This window comes from Ochlerotatus camptorhynchus, unplaced genomic scaffold, assembly GCF_037179485.1.
Source record: "Ochlerotatus camptorhynchus isolate MF236.1 unplaced genomic scaffold, CSIRO-AGI_Acam_v1.1 ptg000316l, whole genome shotgun sequence".
In the NCBI taxonomy this organism is placed as follows: domain Eukaryota; kingdom Metazoa; phylum Arthropoda; class Insecta; order Diptera; family Culicidae; genus Ochlerotatus; species Ochlerotatus camptorhynchus.
In genome coordinates, this window is record NW_027040804.1 from 1865373 (window position 1) to 1887812 (window position 22440).

Sequence of the window (22440 nt, forward strand, 5' to 3'; positions counted from 1 at the left end):
GAGTTCACAGCATTTCTTATATTAATATTCTGCTTCACAATTATCATGGTAACATACTTCAGGACATAATTCAAATTTTCCGTTGTTATTCTAAGAAAACTACGCTAGTAGACTGAATCTTCACGACTTCCTTGTTCGTTCCGATTTTTTTTCGGATGATGCTCTCGACAGTGCAGCAGATTTACATGTTTAATTCAAAACTTTTACTGTTCAAAAGAACTCTTCGTTGCCACGGTCGGCAACGCTAGGAGCAAAACGGATCATTTGCACCTAGTTATTTTTAATTTGTTCTTGAATAAATCGCAGCACAATGTTCAAAATGACAAAAATCTATCTATTTCTATTCAATAACTAAACATACCAAACTATTGCTTACTTTTCCTAAGGGTTCTTTTATTTTCTTACAGATTCATTCACCAAGTTCTGCTCAGAGGAACCGACTGGTAAATAATAAATCTGTACACATGAATTTAACTTTAACTCCTCGAACTTAGCTGACCAATTTTGAATCCAATAAGATTTTGAACATGATGAATGGTTTATGTGAAATGAGATAAACATACATTTCCCTTGCTACGCCGCCGTCTGCCGTATAATTTACGACCGGCGTTTTTATTGAGACATTCCGGATAATTAGTATGAGGGCGGTACCCTCTTCTGTTAAAGTGTCACCCTCGTCAGGCAAATCGGGTTAGCGCCCTGTCCTGGTCTAGGTGTGGGAGACGAACATATAAATTAATGTAATTTATACCGGTTCTACGCTTTCGTCCTCCCGCGTCCGGAGCCCTTCTTCCACCCCCCATACCCGTTTCCAGGCAGGCAGCTCTAATTGAAACGCTCGACTGAATTTAGGCCGAGAACCAGTTTCCCCAGTATCTGGTGTGACCAGAAAATCAATCAAAAAGCCAGACCGTCTGCTGCTGCCCAGTGGACACTCTCGATAACAGATAGTTTTCAGTCACATTTTAACACGTCTCTTCTCTCGGCACTCTGGGTGCTGTGCTGCGCATATACCCCCGAGAGTGTGTGAATCTTGAATCTGTATTTCACTCCGGTTTACCAGTCATGGTCCAGAAAATTTCAGCAGCCCGAGCATCCTTTCGATGTAAACCGCAAAGATCCGCGCCATCTCCGTCGTCCCTGCAGGGCCCACGAGCCAAGGTGTACGAAAAATGGCTCAGGAAAAAAGATCAATTTGTCAAGATCCCCACCCAACACACCCCGGCCACCCCGCCATGAACCCCAGATCCGCCGACAACAACTCGGCACGGTAGTTAAGTTTTGCACGAAATTTTCACAGTGTGACCATCCCCGCCATCAACAGCGTATTTTATGCTTCGTACCTAATTTATCAAACTAACACCTCGCGCTGTTCGCAAACACATCCTCGCCGACGATGACGACGACGACGACGACGACGACGAGTGAGACAGAGATAGAGCTAAAGCCATTTTTATGCTAAACACGCTCTTTCTATATACACAACATACAAATACCCCCCAGCGCAGCAGCAGCAGCCTGGTCGACGACGGTCGGTGGGTGGTGGCAACTCACCCCTTTACCAACCACCCCCGCCGCAGCAGCAGCTACTGCTGAGCTAGTGTTGGTTGTTGCACACGAGAAACATTTGGAAGACATGCGCCCCAACGATGTTCTAATCTTTCACACCAACACCTTCGCACATTATACCGAATGAGGGTCACCATGGTAACGATGCAACACCAACACAGTCGCACGCGCGTCCTAACCATCCCATCCCGGGAAAGGATTTTGCCTACTTCGAGGACTAGGACGACGACGACGACGCTGACGACAAATCGATTCTTCCTCGCCTTTCGTTAAAGCTTTTCACAGCTCATCTCCACCCTGAGCCGCTCTCGCTTCTCCGGGGGTAGCACCTAATCTGGCAGAAGACATTGTCAGCATATAGAACGGTTCATTTTCAACATCTTTAATTACCAACCCATCAGGAGGAGCTTTTGCCGTCGTCGTCGTCGTCGTCCTTGTCTTGGTCCTTGGGTAGCAAACCTATGCTATGCTATATTTGGAACACATGAGTATGAGCAGCCAGGCCAAGAGCTAATTTGTGACTATTTACGATCTATATACAACGCACGGATATCGTCCCGCCAGCCATGGCCTATCGCCTATCGCTTCGAGTTTTGAGATCCTTCAGCGATTAGGATCGAATCTGTTCCGTCGAACGTATTATTTCCGGATTAAATTATCCGTAAATGTACGACGGCAGCCGTGTCGCGTTCTTGTTGCTGTTATTGTTGGTGATGCCGACGGATTATCGGTTTGAATTTTAATTAGCGCATTATAGTTTCGATTTGCATAAATTAGTGACACATATGTGTTGAAATTAGCGCGCTCGATCGGTTTACGAACACCGCTCACAGCTGTCACTAATGGCTATCGAGTGAAAAGGGGGAGGGGTGGAGGAGTCTACAGTATATTGTGCTGGGAAGAAGGATGAGTCTATCGCGATTAGATATTTTTGGTTGTTTTCAGTGCATGAGACAATTGTTCGGAAGAACATGACGAATGCCTTCATTAATAAGTAATTGTAATACTAGTTATGGTCAGGATGGTTAGAAACTCAATTTCCCGATTCGGCTTCGAAAATATTTCGGGTTTGAAATTTTCTTAAATTCCCTGGGACTGGGAGTATACAAATTTGTGCATTGGTTGCCATAAAAAGCTCTCATTTAATAGTTGTGGAAGTGCTTCAAAGAATACAAAGTTGAAAGTAAGTCCGGAAAAAAGATCCTCAGCAAAATGAAGCGGATTGATCCAAGAAAGTAAATCATCAACATTCAGTTCTCTCAAGGATTATCGTCTTGTGATTATCCTTGTTTGTTGACAGGCATTTATCTGTTTTGCTACGGAAATTCCTGCTCTTCATGCTTCCGTAGAGTGTATTTTCCTTCCGATTGAGGAAGTGAATATCTGAAAGATCACACCTGAAGGGTCGACTTTTCTGATCCAATCGAATTCTGGCAGAATATCAAACAACTTGTACTTACCGATTGTTACTCGACCGGCATCCTCCATTCCATTAGAGCAGTGGTTCTCAAACTTTTCTTGATTATGACCCACGTTGTGAGATTTACAAAAGGTGTACGAAATCAATGGCAAAAATGGCTTCTAAATCGCAAAATGGTCTTTAAATCTCCAAATTAGCCTGAAAACATGAAAATAGTCCTGAAATTAAATGACAGAACAGCAAATAAATTAACCTAATCGCTAAGATGACATTGAAAATCGTAAATTATTGGGGACCGATACAATATTTAAGGGAGCAAGATTCCGTTTAGAGATTTAAATTAGATTAAGTGAATTACAATACTTCTGATCAAGTTGCCTGATTTTTGGCGACCCATTTAAGAGTAGCCCGCTACCATCCAGTGGGTCGCGACCCATGGATTGAGAAACGCTGCATTAGAGTCATTGTCATCTTTAAATCTTCCGTTTTGACCGGGACTGTAAAAATCTCGAATGAAATCCATAGAATCCTCACTGAAACTTGTTTCAAACCAATGTCATTGAAGGATAGGAAAGGGAAAAATGATCGAAATCTCGGACACATTATTCTGATGTCGACGGGAAATTGGAAAATTATGGATTTCGTTTAGGATTGTCCAAATCCCAATCATAATTATCTGAATCCAATCTTAGATTATCTGTATCCTAAGATTCATTGTATGTAATTCAAGATTCTCCGGATCCCAGACAGGATTTATGCCAAAGTCTTAATTTTCCTGATCCCCACACGCTATGCCTGAAGGCACTTTTTTTGCAACATTCATGTACCTCAGTGTCTTCTTCACAGAATGTTAGTATTGATCCTAACAAGCAAATCTGTGATGGTTTTAAAATATTTCATCTTGGGTTTTTTGAGAAAGAGTGTTTTGAAGTTTAAAATGCTGATTATGAAGGCGTATTTGGACTATTGACGATACCAAACTATTACGAATTGAATAAATTCAGTCAAGCAAGGTTCAATAGTTGATTGAATTAATCCAAGAGATAGTAAGTATCCGAAATTGTTGTGTCCCGTACTCAGTAGGTGGCGAAGGTGGCGTGTGCAATCCTGAGAGGTGGTAAATTTGCTTGGATTTTTAAAAATAAATAAAGATGTTTGACTCAACGGCGAGATCGAAAATAAATTCTGGCAACCATGACAAATTTGTTAGAAAATCGTTTAACCGATAATGGCCATAATACAGGAATGAAACCCACACGAGGTTAGAAACTCTTGCCCAGTATGTTTAGGTAGCCTTAATCTTGAATTACTAAAGAATTGCTAGAGCTTCTTGCAGTTCCCTTATTTTGTCTAAGGAAACTTTCAGGAAGGTACAGTGACTTTCTTGGAAATTCCGTGAACTATAGGAAACTGTGGCGAATTTAGGAAAGTTCTGCAGTTTTAGCAACTTTCAGAGAAGCTCATTGAACTTCAGCGAGGGAAGTTCTACAAACTTCAGGACAATTATGCCAAATTCAGGGACATTTTGTGAGCTTCAGGCGAGTTTAATGTCCTCCTGGTAAGTTCTACGAAGATAAGAGAGTTTTGTAATAGGGGGCGACCCCGGCGTAGTGGTAAACATCCATACCTCTCACGCCAAAGTCACGAGTTCAAATCTCACCCCCGGACAAGTCACGAATGACCCAAGAGTGTTAAAGTGATTATAATAAAAAAAATAGAGTTTTATAAACTATAGCAACATTATATGAATTTTAATGATGCTCTGCAAAAAGTTCTTTAAACGCCCGGAATTTTTTGCAAACTTTAGGATGATCTGTGAACCACAGGGAAAATTTACAAATATTAGGAAAGTACTGTGAACTTTAAGAAATATCTGAGAAATCCAGATAAAAAATGACAAACTCAGAAACGTTCTGCGAACTTCAAAGAAGTTCTAAGATCATCAGGAAAGTTTAAAGAATTTCATCGAAGTTCAACGAAATCAAGGGAAAATTTCTGAACAGGGATTTGAATTTGAATGTAAAGTTCTAAGATCATCAGGAAAGTTTAAAGAATTTCATCGAAGTTCAACGAAATCAAGGGAAAATTTCTGAACAGGAATTTGAATTTGAATGTAACTTCTATAAGCTGTCTCATCAGGTCGTTGATGAAACAACTTCCACTCCATGCCTTAGAAAACAGGTATGATAGAGAGAATTTGTTGCGACATATTTTTCCCTTTTATGCTTCCCTTATTAAATGTGATCAACGGCATGAGCAGGGTGGAAGGCGTAAAAAATGAGAGTTCGCCATCTAAAAAAAAAATACCGTAATTACGGCTCACGCATGTTACACACTTTAAAAAATGTACACGCGTCGTTCATGTGTTTCGCATTTAAATTGGCGCAATGTGGCAAACACATTAATTTAAAATGTATAACTTATGAAATCAGCCATACCTTACCTATGCTTCATTCGCTTACAGCACACATGAATTTCATTTGATTTAAACGTCAAAGTCATGTGCTTGATTTATAATCATGAAATGTGCAAATGAATATGTTGTGCCAGACATACTAAATTTATGCGTGATGCACATGAATTTGATGAAAGAAATTGTAGCAATCTAATAGTATAACTATTGGATTTAGATTTTATTTGTTGCTTTGAAAATGATAATGGAATTTCATTTGAGCAAATGTAATATTGATTTCATAAGCAACAAAAACATATTATTTTTGTTATTAAATCTCATGACATTTGTGTGAAAAGCTCATGGTGACAAGTAATGAACGGTCTTCACATTCCAAAACACATGAATGGAACGTGTCATTTTTTTTCTGAGTGCATTGCCGTTTACCGGTATAAACAATCAGATCGAGAGTCTAAAATATCCAGAAGAAATATGTTAACAAAAGTTCAAATCATTTTGACTGTTGAATTGTGCGGGTGTGTAGAAATTTGCAAATCATATCTGACGCAGTTTTCTCCTGGGAATCGTCATACATTTAGTGAAAACCGGAGGCTTCAGAATCTCTCCGAACCGGCTGACGAAATTAAGGATCACTTCGTTACCAAAAGCATTAGAGCAGCGTTTCTCAACCTATGAGTCGCGACCCATCAGTGGATACAGGCTACCCTCAGGTAGTTCGCATAAATTCAGATTGTTGATCATAAGTTTTTTTAAATTGTATGTAGAATAAATCTGATTTTAAAATTATGCAGGGGTAATCAGTTTAAAAGCGATTTTGGCCAGTTTGGAAAGTCTTAGCCATTTTGACTTATTTGGACCATTTTTGGGTATTTTAGGACCATTTAAAAACGTGTCATGATTATTATAGGAGTTGTCATTTTTAGACTGTTGATAAGATTTGTAGACCAATAGACCTATAGACGTTTATGATGCAATTCTAGGTCGTTTTAATCTTGTTTAGCGATTGAGAGGCCTTGTTGGTGTTTTGACGTTTCAAAGCCACTGTAGCGTTTTGAGGCCTTTTTCGCCTTTATTTTTTGGATTTTTTATAATCATTCTGACGCAGGTCTTGACTCGGTTTATTAACATCGTTATGAGGTGGTTTACTAAATACATTGAACTTTCTTTAGCTCGATATTCAAGGGACCCGTATTATAGAATAACAATCCCATTCAACATTGCTACTACAGCAGCCATGAAATTAATGTTAACTGTGGTTCTATAACTCAACATCGAGTTGTGGAGAGTTGACTGTAGTTTTAATACTAGATTTTTTATGCTACTCATGCGTTAAGATAGCTCTTTCAGAGTCTTCAGATAATGTTTGAACGGTTTTACCGATTTACCATAAATTTGTCGATTATAACCATTTTATCTTGTTATGCACATTTGGGGTATTTTGGCGTTTCAAGCCGTTAAAATATCACGGATTTTCAACATAATTTTGGCTTAATAACATCTCCATCTAATATTGGTGGGTCGCATAGCTTATACAATTCTTAAAAGTGGGTTGCAATTGAAAAAAGTCAAGAATGATCCCAATAATGTTTCAAATGGGGTGACTGCCACAAATGCGACTCGGCATGCGCAATTTGGATTCGCTGGTTGCCATTGTAGGAAGGAAGGATTTGATTGCCCTCCGGAGAGGCCCAATAGGGATTTTAGGAAATCCTGACGATGATTGAGAAACTCTCGACTGAATAGACGAATTCCACGTGAACTCAATCAGTGTTTGGCTGATTCCCATGAAGCTTTGTGGATTTAAGGATTTTGTCTACTTAAGGGGGTAGTACACTTTGAACGTCCAAAAAGTAAGGCATTTTCGTCATTTTTTTAAGCAATAAAACATTCAGGGAGGGCAAATATGTTATAACCCATTTATTAGTCATCCTTCAAACTACAATTTGTTTTTTTTTTTAACTCGATTGGCGTCTCCCCGTGGCCGGTACACCAGGTCGCGCGGAAGTCGGAAAACGGCCTGGGAAAATACTCCTTTCCATGTGATCCTGGAACATAAATCGAACAAAAATCCTGATTAGTAATGAAATTTAGGTTAGAAATACGTATTCCGATTTTTTTTAAACTAATTTTTTCAAAAGTTGTGGCCTTAGGAAAAAAGTCAATTTTTTCACCCTAAAAATGCTTACAAAATCGTGGATTAAAAATCCATTTTTGACAAAATCGAAAATGTGGATACGTACATGAACATGAAAACCTAGGTATATCCAAATTTGATGATAACTGGTTAGAGTTATTTCCCACGGCAGTTTGAAAAACCCCGTTTCGAGATAAACGTGTTTAAAGATAAAATTGCTCTCTCAGCGCGCCGGTACATGTTTAGGAAATCGCTTCGTAAAGCGGTAAGGAATATTCTGGCGGACTTGGAGTCATTTCTAAATTAAAGTATACATCCCAAGGAACATTTTAAGCCAAAAATATGCATTTTTTTGAAAAATCAAAGTGTACTCCCCCCTTAAGATAGCTCTTTCAGAGTCTTCAGATAATGTTTGAACGGTTTTACCGATTTACCATAAATTTGTCGATTCTAACCATTTTATCTTGTTATGCATGTTTGGGGTATTTTGGCGTCTCAAGCCGTTAAAATATCACGGATTTTCAACATCATTTTGGCTTAATAACATCTCCATCTAATATTGGTGGGTTGCAAAGCTTATACAATTCCTAAAAGTGGGTTGCAATCGAAAAAAGTCAAGAATGATCCCAATAATGTTTCAAATGGGGTAACTGCCGCAAATGCGACTCGGCATGCGCAATTTGGATTCGCTGGTTGCCATTGTAGGAAGGAAGGATTTGATTGCCCTCCGGAGAGGCCCAATAGGGATTTTAGGAAATCCTGACGATGATTGAGTAACTCTCGACTGAATAGACGAATTCCACGTGAACTCAATCAGTGTTTGACTGATTCCCATGAAGCTTTGTGGATTTAAGGATTTTGTCTACTTAAGCAATTTGGCATGCTTCGTTTCCTTGAAAATAATTAAAATGTAGTAGGGCTGATTTATTGTTGCCTAAACAATTATGAGACCTATTGCTATCGCAAATAAGATAGTTTGTCTGGATCGGTGCCTTAAATTGTTCAAGTTGCTGACGATCAATGTTTGGAGAGGGACACTGGTAATTAGCAATTTATCTTCTGGAGCACAAATGCACAACATGGAGTCCTTAGTCGTCTGCTTTATTGATACGCGAAACACTCAGCTTTAGTATGGTCAGGTACGTTTAATGTATAGACTGTTCCGGTAATTATAAATACACTTTGCTAGTGAATTAAATAAAACTGTGTAAAATTTTAGGCCATTTTATTTTCTAATGTTGTTTATAATCATCATTTCTTTCACACATTAAGGACTGTCCATTAAAGAAAGTGGACACATGTTTATCAATGGTTGAGGGTTAAAACGAAGCAAAAAATTGTGAATTTTCACTCAGTGCGTATAAACATTGTTTATTTTGGCAACACACCAGATAAATAACAAGAAAAGTGAGAAATTTCGAACGATGGGTCGGATCAGCTTATCAACTCGCAGATTAAATCTGCACAAATGGTTTTCCGAAAAGTTGTCGTTGCGAGAATTGGCAAAAAGCGAGAAGTGCAGTAAATCTACAGTGTTCAAGATTGTTAAGAAGTTTGAAAAAAACGTGTTCTTTTGAAGATTTACCGAAATCTGGGCGCAAAAAGGGGGCTTCGGACCAGAAAAAGGAGCTGGCAGCAGTACGCCTTTTGAAATCGCATAAACCGTGCTCCGTTCGTTGCCAAAAAATTGGACGTTAGCGTCGGAACTGTGCAGAATATCAAACAACGTAACAATATCAGAACCTACAAGAAGCAAAAAACACCCAAAATGACGGATTCACAGAAAGCTTCTTCGAAAATACGGTCACGGAACTTGTATGACGTTCTCCTTCAAATGCCGAACCGGTACATTTTGATGGACGACGAGACGAATGTCAAGTTGGATACCAGTACACTTCCCGGGCCGCAATTTTTCAACGCTGAGCAGAGGACAGATGTGTCTGATGAGCCATTTGTTGCAAGCCATTTGCTCCTCTGGCTTGAAGAGTTCTTCGTATTTCACAACGGACACAATCAATGATGAAAATTACACAAAATAATTAAAAAACGGCTTCCACCCATCTACCGAAAGCATTCGGATCCTCCATTGTTTTGGCTGGATCTGGCGTCTGCTCACTTTGCTTCTGCTACGTTGGAGATGCTTAAGAAGGAAAAAGTCGATTTTGTCGAAAAATTCAAAAATCCCCCAAATTGCCCTGATCTGCGTCCTATCGAAAGATGCTGGGCAATAATTAAACGGCATCTTAAGAAAGATGGAAGAGAAGAAAGCTCTGTTGACTGCTTCAAGAAAATAAGGTCTGCAGCACAACGAAAAGTTAAGAAGAAAGTTGTGCAGAATCTAATGGGTGGTATCAAGAGAAAAGTTCGAGCGTTCTTCAAAAATGAGAAGTAAACATTCAAACTTACGTGAAATCGGTAATATGTATGTTGATTTTTATTTATATAAAGAAAACTTATGAGTTTGTTCGAAACTAAATATTTTCCTTTGAGAAACAGGTGTCTACTTTCTTTAATGAACAGTCCTTAATTCAATTTGCTGGATTTTATTGAGGGTAGCCGAGTTTTCTTACTTTTCCATTGACACTGCTCATTAGCTTTCGCACAGTACCTTCGCCTACCATTTTTACCACTTTAGACCCATCTTTCTTGAATTTTTCAACTGTATCCACGGGTTCAACATGTTTCCTAAGCTTTGCCTTTGTCAAAGCCCAGAAAGTTTCGATAGGGCGAGCCTCAGGGCAATTTGGTGGATTCATCTCTCATCTCATTCTTGTATCAGTCCTTTGAATAGTGGCAAGAGGAAAGATCAGGTCAAAATATTACAGGTTTGTCATGCTGCCTGATGAAGGGTAGTAATCTGTTTTGGAAACATCCCTTCACGTAAACTTTGCCATTCATATTGTGTCGGTCGTTATAAACAAGGTTGCAAATTCTCATTTCAGCTAAAACAATGTTTTTTTTATTATTATGAAATTATTAGATGCCATGATCATATTTTGAATTGGTAGGATACAAAAAGAGATTTCACTTCATGAGAGTCACAATCTGCGATTTTTCACACACTCACTCACTCACTCAGCGATCAGAAAATCGCTGATTGTGACTCATAGAAAGCAAAATTTACAGGTTTTATGTTTCAACGGCATACTTTGTAACCTTTTCTTGTAAGTTACAAGTTAAACATGCCATCATACCATCTTTTGGTTTTATTATTCCGAAAAATATTATTTTAGCTGAAATGAGTATTTGCAACCTTGGTTATAAATGGTCGAGAAATTTTTCCACACTGGCATATCGCCTGCCAAACCTTCTTGCCGAATTTTCCGGTGTAAATGTCTTTGACCGATTCAGGAACATACTTTCCTTTGGGCGAAGTGCAGCACTGCAGTCCTGCACACTTAGAAATTACCGCTGACTATTGGCGTCTTGCAGTGAAACTTTTCCAAGCTTTCGCCACCTTCATTTCGAAGTGAGAACTACTAGAAGGTGGATACTTTCCGAATTCTCCAAGTAAAACAGATGATTTTTGGGGCAAATCGGTCCATAAAGAAAAACTAATAATTTCCCGTGGAAACTTTTGCCTGAATCGTGTAAGAAAACGTGTTCGCAAACTAACTGTTATTATTTCGGTATGGATCGGAGATGTTTTCATGGAAAATTATGCATAACAAGTTTGCACCCGAGTTTGCACCCACAGGAAGAGGTTACCTCCTGCGCAGCTGCATTTTTCGGAAAATTGTTAATATGTGAGATTTCCACTAAGATGAAGGTGGGAATTAAGTGAATTTACTTAGAAAAGACTGTATCATGCTGGTGATAATGGAGAATTGGTTGTATAGGACGCCAATATTCTATAAATATTCATTTTTAGGCAAACATATTGATACTCACAATTTTTGACGGAAAACGCAACGGAACTTGATTTACTCAACACGCACCATACTATAAAATGGTGCTAGATGGTTTTCAAATTGATAACAACATGACAAATCATCTTTATTTTGAGTAATTGAGCAATTTACTTCTGTTTACATCATATTTACGATGCAGCATTGATGGAGCCGTTAAATGAAATGAATATATCTTATGAAAGTTCATCTTGAAAAGTCAAAGATGCACGTCAGTCTGATCATAAAAACGTTTTCTTCTTCAATTCGAATTTTATATTGGAAGGATTTTACGCAGGCTTGATGAAAATTAATGATATGCAGTCTGTCAACGTTATCATCATCATGCAGTGGTGCCATCTGCGTTGAGCTCTTACTGCCGTAATCGGTAGTAATCTCCCAATCGGTAATTTTTACCGAAATCTGAACAGCTGAACCGTTCGGTAAAATTTATGCAATTCAATTCAATTGCTTGTCAGCTACTTTGAATCTTAATCTTCACTAAAATGACAAGATTTGATCATTTAAGCAAGGTTGAACATGTTTTGCAATTATTTTCAAATTCAATAGCCACGAAGGGCAAAGTTTTACCGAACGTACAGCTGTTCTGATTTCGGTAAAATTTACCGAACACGAAAACAAAATCTTAGTGTGTGGCAGAGTGTGATAATGATTTTACAACCCGATTTTTTCCGCCAGGATTGTGTCGTACAGCTTCCGAGCTCTCGTCTTCACAAATGCAGCCTGCTGTTTGCTGCCACATCTGGCACTGATGCTGATTTAAAAGATTTCTTATCTTTCGGACGCCTGTAGGGTCAACGGGGCCAGGTTTTCTTCCACGCCTCGGAGAATCTTCGAAAGTGCATGATTCTTTGTACTGCTCCAACGCTCACACCCTCCTCCTTAGCCAGTTTTCTTAAGGAAAGTCCACTCACATTTCTTTTTCACAAAACAACTGACAACACGTGTTAGAGTAGACTGTAAACGTCAGGATGCAGCCAGAATTTTGTGAAATATTTCACGCAGTTTGAAATGACGGTTCATCGTTAGTGTATTTATAATTATCGGAATGGTCTTTAAGTCAGTTACTGAATACATTCAAGGGTTTTAAAATCGTTGAAAAATCTAAAAAATCAATATTTTCTCCAATTCTATGGGAAATTTAAGTGTGTCCTTACAATTCCTTGAGAACTATCATGAGCAATCCTTGGAAACTATTCCTGAGCTTAATTTGAACTCTTAGAAAATTTCTTCTCAGAAATCATTCAAAACTTCCCTTAGAATTATCTTGTAATTCTCCTCAGGAGTCCCTTGGAACTTTCTTGAAAGTTTCCTAAGAAATTCTGTTTCATTAATTCCTGCATTTTTTTTATGTTGGAAATAACTTCAGACTACCATTCCTTTGGTGCTTTTCTCGGAATTTCCACTAAAATTGAATTCTCATGATAACTCTCTGTGGATTCGCTTTAAAATTAACCTGCTGTTTTCCTCAAGATCCCTCCTAGAAGTTCTCCTCACAACTCCCTTGAAATTATTCTAAGAATAACATAACAATTCAGTTTAAAACTTACCATCTTCTACCTAGAAATCCGTTAGAATTCATCTCAGAATTTTTTCGGACATCATCGCAGAATTAAGATTGAATCGTGGGAAAATCTCCTTAGAATATCTTCAATAATTTTGTAGGAGTCCTTTTCGGTGTTTCTTTCAAATTAACACCTACATTTATTTTGAATTTACCTCAAAAATCCATGCATTTTCGCGTAAAAATTCTTTTGATTATTCTTTAAATTGATTGAAGCTTGAAAAGTCTCAGGGCCTTGCAAATTTTTATTGTTTTTTTTTTTTTTTTAAATCTAGGATCTTGGAAATTTTTCAAAATTCCACAAGTTGAATATTTTCTCTGTGTCAGATTGTTAAAAAAAATATATTTATGATTCCGTTTTTGTTTTTCTTAATCTAGGGTCAGAAAAATGTGTATCAGTCATAAATCTCGAAAATAAAATCAGTGTCTAAATAAATGTTTAAAACCTCAGATTTAAAGAAATTTTTCATAAATCCTTTCTGGCTTCAAGATTTGCATCAATTTTACCTAGATCTCATTTGTTTCAAGTGCATGATTTATAAATCCATGTATTAATTAATTCTCTCACTCGTTACAATGTGGACTATTGAAAAATACAGTCAGTGAAAATATTAGTAAATTCTGAAGCTTTGAAAACATCCCGAGCAAGAGAAAATAACTTATGAATACCTACACACTTAGGAAAATTTGTGTAAACTTAGGTGCTCTGAGACTGACATATACGAGCGTCAATTTTGACATAAAATTGGGTCATTATAGACGCGAAATTTAGCTCAAACAAACGTACTATTTGTCGAGTATCGAAGTTTACAGTCTCAGAGCACTTAATTTTACATGACATGTTTGTTCACGTCTCAGTCTTTATGTCATAGATGGATTTCGTCACGTGTAAAATTAGGTATTTCTAAGTGTGTAATTATGTTTCTGATACCAAAATATGGTGCTGATCAGCCTGACATAAGAGGTAAAATTGCAAAGAATAATACCAAAAAAATTACATTTGGATTCCAAAAAAATACCTATGAGGTATTGTTTTGGTATTGCATTTGCTTAATTTTGAATTGGATTGATTTTGTGGGATAATCTAGGGATAATCGGTATCTAGTTATTCGTTCCTACACACCTGGAAAAATTGATGTAAATTTAAGTGCTCTGAGACTGACATATACGAGCGTCATTTTTGACATAAAATTGAGTCATAATAGACGCGAAATTCAGCTCAATCAAACGTACTTTCGAACTTTTCAGTCTAGGATCACTTAATTTTACATGACATGTTTGCTTACGTCTCATACTTTATGTCAAATCTGGATTCCGTCACGTGTAACATTAGGTATTTTTAAGTGTGTACTCGGGATATGAGGTCTCGAGCTTAATCCATGCGTACCTTATCTTTTTCGCCTTAAACATACACACTTAGAAAAAATCATGTAAATTTAGGTGATCTGAGACTGACATATACGAGTGTCAATTTTGACATAAAATAGAATCATAACAGACACGAAATTCAACTTAATCAAACGTACTTTTCGTCGAATAACGAACTTTTCAGTCTCGGAGCACTTAATTTTACATGAAATATTGGTTAACGTCTGATCCTTTGTGTCATAGATGTCACGTCACGTCACGTGTTAAATTAGTTATTTCTAAGTGTGTAGATATTGCTCCCATTACGTCATTTATTGACCGATTCAGATAAAACTACCTCCAATCGGTCAGGAATTGGGTTTAATTTTATAATAGTTGAGCGTAATAAGTATTTGCTGAGTTTTTAAAGAAATAATGAGTGGTTTCCATTACTTCCAGACTTTCCGTTGGGTTCCGTGGCTTCCACACTTTCACGCTGAACTGACTTCTTCTTCTTGTTCTTGCTTTCAGAGCGTCACAATCGGTGATTTTACAATTCGTGAGCGCTCACTCTGGGTGAACGCTCACGTTTCGTAAAATCGCTGATTGTGGCACTTTGAAAGCGAAGTTGACAAGTTTTGTGAGTCATACATTTGGGTCATTTAACAATCTCTTCTTGCTACTTACGAGTACAACATATCATTATATCATCTGATGATTTCATAATTCCGAAAAACATTGTTTTATAGCAAGTGAGTGGATGCAACCCTGGTGGCAAGTACAATCATACTCTATGCCCAGGGAAGTCGATAAATTTAACAACCCAAAAAATTCCTAAACCGGACCGGGAATCGAACCTAGCCACCTACTTTGTGACCTGAGCTTTTACCGACTGAGCTAAGGGAGGCCCGAACTGACTGATTTATAATTACTTTTATCTGACCCATAATTGTGGGATAACTGTACAACGTGTATAATAAAGCAAAACATAAAGATAGGTGGTTCGTTTTTCAACATATCAAGTGATCTATTTAGTTGAATTATACTTTTTAAAGATGCTGCTTTAAGTTTTTCTAATATCAAAGCAATTTTTTCTCATAACAACTTCGAAAAATATATATTTGTTCATGTTTTCAAAAAATGTGATCATAGAAGACGTCTGTTTTTTGCTGAATATTAACAACCGGCAAATTTAAGGGATTTTAACTGGGAACGGGCAAATTTCAATATTAAAACTCACTGGCCAGTCCTGAAGCTGCCTTTCTATATAAATATAATTATTTTACAATATTTAAAACAAATCATTCGTTATTTATTTATTGTTGTATATTGGCAAAAGATTTAAATTTTTATATTCTAGATGTTTTAAGATAAAATTTTGCACAATTCTCTACAATTCACTTGACTATTTTTTTAGGTCTTATAATCTTTGGATTACAACATTAAGAAGAAAAAATGTTGAAAATTGAGCCCTTTTCAAATGATAATCTGGATTTGATTTCATGGGAAAGAAATATGCATAGTTGCTCAAGTAGACGAAATTTTTACATCTACAGTGATTCTACACACTTCTTTACACAATCCAGAGACCTCGATCCTTTTTGTAATACAAATAATCCCACCTAATATTTTGCCAATTCTGCAGACGAATTCCAGTGAGTCCCTATGAGGATTGCAAAAAATAATAACCAGAATTTCAGGTCTGTTTAAAAAAAATATTTAATGGCTTTTTACTCTCATTAATAACAATTTTGCCCATGGTCTGTTTTGCGATGTTTAGTCTTTAAACACTCCTAAACGAGGAACATCCATTTCATGCGGAATAAATAAAGGATGGAACGGGCGAGAAGTGGTCAAATCAAATTTTATGTATTTCAATTTGGCGTATTGATAACCGTCAATTTGAAATTTTATTTTTGCTCAAACTGCTCTAGACCAGTGCTGTGAAATACCTATACGATGCTGATTTTCACTTGTCCCCTGATGTCAGTATCAGCTCACACAGTTCCAATATCAATGTCACTCACCTCGCAAATTACATTGACATCGTATGGGACGTACTGATATTCAAAGTTCTGCAGCAAATGTTTTTCTTATATCAAGACTAACAATTGAAAAGGCCTCAAATCCATTTTGTTAACAAACCTTGTAAGGTCGTTCGCAATTCTGTCGTATTTTTTATGGACTGTTTCAAATTGAAACTAGAACAGAAACGCACCCCTCGCAATGCTGAGATGTAGTTTCATTATTTGAGAACTAGTTTGCGATTTAGGTTAGCGACTGAAAGTCAATTTTTATTTGTTATATGCGACAGTTAGAAGATACTGAGAGGTTAGCACATATCATCGGCAAGAGACGTGCGTGTGAGAAAATTTGCGAAAAAATCTAAGGGCACCGGTGGGATTCTAACCCACAATTCCCATTCAGTACACGGGTGCATTGCCAATTATACAACGGTGGACCTATGGTCTACGGATGTATTTGGCTAATGACATATGAGTTTCGAATCCGTTTCCCTCCCTAGTCTTTTTGCGCAAGCGTTACTAATTTTCTCACACGCACGTCTCTTGCCGATGATATGTGATAACCTCTCAGTATCTTCTAACTGTCACATATAACAAAGAACTAGTTTGCACTATATTTGCAACAGCTCGTCTATTCTGTTTTATTTATGAGCGGGTCTTAAACACGAATGGAACTCTGTTTCTTATTTCTATGGATGTATTTGTGAAGCTTCTAATCTGACAGATGGCAGATGGCCAGGGGAAAACGAGGTGACGAAACGAAATCTCATTCTGTTATTGTTTAGATTCGGCAAATTGATAGAGCAAATAAATTGGCTTTACATCATGGACTTCTGTCAAGAAACCAGATGACACCTAATTTTTTTTTTGAATTTCAGGTAATTAGAGATATACAAAAACTTCTCTGTATATGGTTTTCAATACTTCTTATTCATCAATTATTCTGAAGATTTTCTAATGCTTAATAATTCAAATCGCGTCTCTTAGATATTCTCTTACCCAAATAACATTGCAAGTTTTATGGAGGTTTTAAAGCATGCTACAAGTCTAAATCATGGTCTACAGAACCCTTATAAAACCCAAATTGTTACTTGGGTATGATACCAGGTTGCCCAGAAATTATTCCAAAGACCAGCAGGTGATCAGAGATTTTCATTAAATCCTCAGGATATTTTTGCATGCCTTCAAGTCAAATAGGTACTATTCTAAAGGTATCCAACAATTCATATGGGTCATTCCAGCTCAAGTGGGTACACCACCTGTGGTCGAATTCACCGATTTGAGCCAAACTTGGCCAAAACGCTTATTTTGGCATTCTGAACGAACGCCTTTTTTATTTTGTTTTTAAGTGCCTAGATCGCTCTCGGCTAAAACCCTGAATTTTCAAGATTAAAAAAAAAACATCTTGCAGAAGAGATTACTCCATAACCAAATAAGCTTTTCGTGATCTTAGAACTTCAATTTGAAGGTTTTAAATGTAGATTCTTATAAGTGTACCCATATTTTGTTTTGGTTATAATAACAGCAGTAAACAGGCTGATAACCGGCAGGTATCCAAATTATCAAAAAATGGCCCATTTTCACCATGGGCGGAATTTTTTATTGCCCCATATTTTGGGCTCAAATTTTCACCACACTTTGAAAAATTTTTCTACTTGATGTGTTTCCAACGCCAAAATATTTGGACAAATAGTTTTTGAGATATGACCTGATGAGTGAGAGGTAGTTTTGATTTTTTATGGTGAAAAATCAAAGACTATGCGGGAGGTGGCTTGGTACGATTCCTGGTCCGGTCTACGATTTTTTTTGGGTTGTAACATTTATCGACTTCCCTGGGCATCGGCAATCTCAATTCTAGATGGTCAACAAATCTCACACTAAGGAATCAATAATCGAAACAAATTCTTTCATATCTCACATCTACTTGTAGCTGAGCTAAAGAAGACCCCGGTAGCGCATATATATTAAAACAATTTTTTAATGGAATTGGGTTCTTCAATTTTGAAAAATATACCGGTAACTATACATCATCTGAAAGAGCTTCGTTTTCTGAGCACAGCTATAGTTTATAGCTATAGTTTTTAAGTAAGGTACGCAGTTGAAAGTAAAACGGAAAAGAAATGTTTGAGGATTATTCCCAAAAGAAAATTTGACAGCTATAGTATATGTTTGTTAAAGGCTTCCAAAACATGATTTTTGCAACAAACGACAAAATTACCTAACGGAATAACTGCGTACTGGGTCAAGAAGTTTTGAAGAAAAGTAATTTATTCAGTATTCCGTGTCCTATCCCGTAGCACGTAGAAACGTCATTACTGTTTAACTACGTACCAGACTTAAATCAAAATTTAAAGCAAAATAAGCACTTCACAGTTCGAAACTAAACTAACAAATTGACAGCTCGCTCCCATACAAAGTACCACCAAGGGGCGCTAACATGATGATTTTTGCTAATGTGATCACATTTATTTAAAATAGGTCCAGTGCTCCAAAATTGATGACATGTTTTCAGTGTCGGTTCCTTTTGACATTTAGATTACTCGCGTTAGTATTAAGTGCGAGAACGAGTTCATTTGTTTGGCCTAAATTCAGTTCGATGGTTACTACTTAATTTTCAAAATATGACCTACAATCAATTTCTTACCTCCAACTTTCGTCTCCTTCCGTCATTCCAGATCGTCCTCAACTCGATGCACCGCTACCAACCGCGCATCCATCTGGTTCGGCTCGGTCCGGGCCAGAACATTCCCGGCACGCCAAAGGAACTGCAGGATGTGGACTACAAGACGTACGTCTTCCCGGAGACGATCTTTACCGCCGTCACGGCCTACCAGAACCAGCTTATCACCAAGCTCAAGATCGATTCCAATCCCTTTGCCAAGGGTTTCCGCGATTCGTCCCGATTGACCGACTTCGATAGGTGAGTCTCAATTCTTTCCCTCTCCCATTACAAAAAAAACCAAACTATCCAAACAAACCAAACCAGGACAGGATCGCCTCGGGTCCAAACGACGAACGAACGGCAACTTTGCCACCACTTCCGCAATCTTCCACCAACCACCATTTTAGCACTGACATTCCCCAACTTTGATTTTGTTTCAGTTTCCCGGGAATGTAAGTATTCCACACCTTGGATTGCCGGACCGGACCCTCGGTCAGCGAATCCGTAAATATGAAAAGAACGATTTCACACACTAATTCCTCGCAGAAACTTTATCCCGAAACAAATCACATCCATCAAAAGCCCACGCGTCTCGCGATTCCAACAATCTAACCTAACATTTGCTTTGAAATTTTGCCTGCGCTTTTGTTATTGTTTCAAATTTGACAGCTCTTCAAGCGAGTGAGCGACCGAACGAGCGACGAGGGGTGCAACAATGTGCTAAATCCGCTTCGCTCCACTCTGCTGTTCTTGGTTGTAGCAATGGTGGATGAGTGCTGCTATGCAATCAATAACGCTAATTTTGCTCGTAAATCTTGTTACCTGGAGCAGCATTAGAGCTGGCTGGCTGGAAATTGTAGCTCTGGGGGGAAATGGTTTATGGCAGAATAATTGTTTTCGGCGTTAGTTTTTCGCCATTAATCAAAGTGCAGTTTTTCCTCTCCTGATGGACATGTTCTTGCTCTGCTGTTGATGAGAGTGGGTACGGGATGAGAGGAACCTCCTGATCGAAACCGGGAAACGCGAGAAGATGAAGATGACGACTGTTAATATTGCGTTATATTTATGATTATCACGATGCTTCAGTGCACGACGAGTGGGGAGGGGTAGGATCCGGTCGGTCGGTGGAGGGGTTTTTTTTTAAAGGGGCACAGTTGGTTGCGCGGCATTCCGGTCGTAATTACAGGGGACCAAAGTTGGAGGGTTCTTCTCGGCGGTGTCGGGAATATTGATGTTTGCCTCCGAGGAAAATTCGAACTGAGATATGAGCCGGGATGAGAGCGAGAGCGAGATGAGTACAAAGAATCACACCGACGACGACAAGATGGGGCTGTCAGCGCCCGGAGGGTGGTGTAGCCGCGGGTGGAATATCCCGTAAAACGAGGATCGATCGCCGGTACATGACGGCTTTTACGACATCCTTTTTTATCGCGTCATCATCGCGCTGCGGCAGTGGGACGTCAAATTGGGAGTGTGAGTGTGGAAAAGGGAACGCTCAGAATGGGCTACTAAAATCTTTTTTTACGGCCTCCCGTGCAAATTTCGGCGAAAATTCGACAAGGGCGTGACAGTTCAAGATTTGACAGCATCTCTCCGATCCGGAATGTGCGCGAGAATGGTACCGGGAAATTGACAATAACGCTACCGCACAGACTTTGTGCAGCACGGAGGGGACGGCTGCGGCAGTCATAAAACCGAACTGCGACGGCTAGAGTCAAATGAGTAATTTACACGTGTTTTTAGTACTCACCTAAAGGGGCGCTTTTATCGCTCGTTGCCAAGTTCCGAAACGAATACTCTTCACATCGAGCGGAGATAAAGTAGATGCGCCGTAATTACGTAGGGAAGAAGGCCGGTTTCTCCTCGACATATCTTCATTGTTTCTCTTTGGTTTCTGGTTTTTTTTTTTGTGTTTTCCTTTTTCCGTATCGCGTCTACCATCCATGGTTGGACTCGGTGGTTTATCGTGGATCGGCTTCTTTATTGATTGTGTTGGAATGATCACAGCGTGGATTGTTTTCTTTTCATTTAGAAGAGGTTTTTGAGGTGTATTTATGAATGTGTTCTGCAGCTGCTGCCGCTGTCGTCGCTGCCTGGCTTTGTTTTGCTTTGACTAGCCCCTTGCCCCATCGGTCGGTCATTGGGTGATGTTAAATGAACAAAGCTCGCGAAGTCATTGTTCGGTTTGATGTGTGAACGGTTGAAAAGTGGGAGGGACAGACATCATCGTGTTTTTTGATAGGTGCATTCACCGAGGGGTGCGTGAAATTTTAAAAACTAGCCTGGTCACGATTGTGGAAATAATTGAAAATGTATTGATTCGGTCTATCTTTCTCGTATTTCTATGTGTGCGATGTAAGGCTCGGCGTGTAAAGTGTTATGTTCCAATCATCATAATGTGCGATAGTTTTAACAGTTTTTGCAATTTTTGGAAACTTTAAAAAAATTAAAATTTTGACATTCTGAAAATGAATTTGAAACATTAAAAAAAGTTTACGTTTCAAGTGATACTCTAAGGAAGCCTTAGCGTGAAACTTCAAAGGCACAAATGTCAGCTTCCAAAAAACATACAAATTTGAAATTGCTACTCTCTGTTTGTAGTAGCACAGCAAACCCCAATAATTTTATCACCAATCGATCAGAAATATTTCTACGTATCGAAAGCAATGCTTTCGATCTTTGATTTTCAACAAGAAATTATTAAAAAGTGGTAAATGTCAAGCATTGTCCAAAAGCGTCGAAATAACTAACAAATCCACCAATAAAGTACATGTATATGCTGCTTCTCCAACACAGTCATCAGATAATCGTTTCTAGACGAAAAATGCCGATGAAGCATTGCTGTTTCCCCAACACAGTCATCAGAGAGTTGTCAGTAGACGAAACAAGTCGAAGTGGCATTCGCCTCCGATGTTCACACAACCACACGCCCCCAACGTCCACACAAAATGCTCTCCAGAGTTGTTATCTTGTAACCAAACTTGGAAGCGGGTGCAAGTGATTTTGATAAATTCTCTTCATCGACTTCCTGTTTCGTTAATAACTCGAGGGCAAACACATTCATTGATACGTTTGTTGTTCTGCTTCTAAGCAGTCGTCATTGAAATGAAAACTAGCATCGCACTGCATTTGGTTTTTTGGGTTACACTTGCTGATCGCAATTCTGCTGTTCGACATTTTCGAAGCACCACCAAAAAACAGGGAATTACACTATTTTCTACGGCCTAAAAGTCCAATTATTCGATTAACGATTAACCTAAAGATTTGTCCATGTTTTTTTGGGTTACACTTGCTGATCGCAATTCTGCTGTTCGACATTTTCGAAGCACCACCAAAAAACAGGGAATTACACTATTTTCTACGGCCTAAAAGTCCAATTATTCGATTAACGATTAACCT

At 38.4% G+C, this 22440-nt stretch overlaps 1 protein-coding gene across 6 annotated transcripts in view; it reads left to right on the forward strand.

The window, feature by feature from the left end:
- Positions 1–22440, forward strand: part of LOC135707695 (T-box protein H15-like) — a 220554-nt gene that overhangs the window by 159038 nt on the left and 39076 nt on the right. For 3 of the 6 annotated variants that reach the window (XM_065229566.1, XM_065229568.1, XM_065229571.1), the window contains exons 5-7: positions 408–443; positions 19055–19299; positions 19482–19493. In XM_065229566.1, the coding sequence (XP_065085638.1) occupies positions 408–443; positions 19055–19299; positions 19482–19493 (293 nt within the window). The remainder of the gene's footprint in view (positions 1–407; positions 444–19054; positions 19300–19481; positions 19494–22440) is intronic. The other 3 variants (XM_065229567.1, XM_065229569.1, XM_065229570.1) reach the window with 3 other exon arrangements.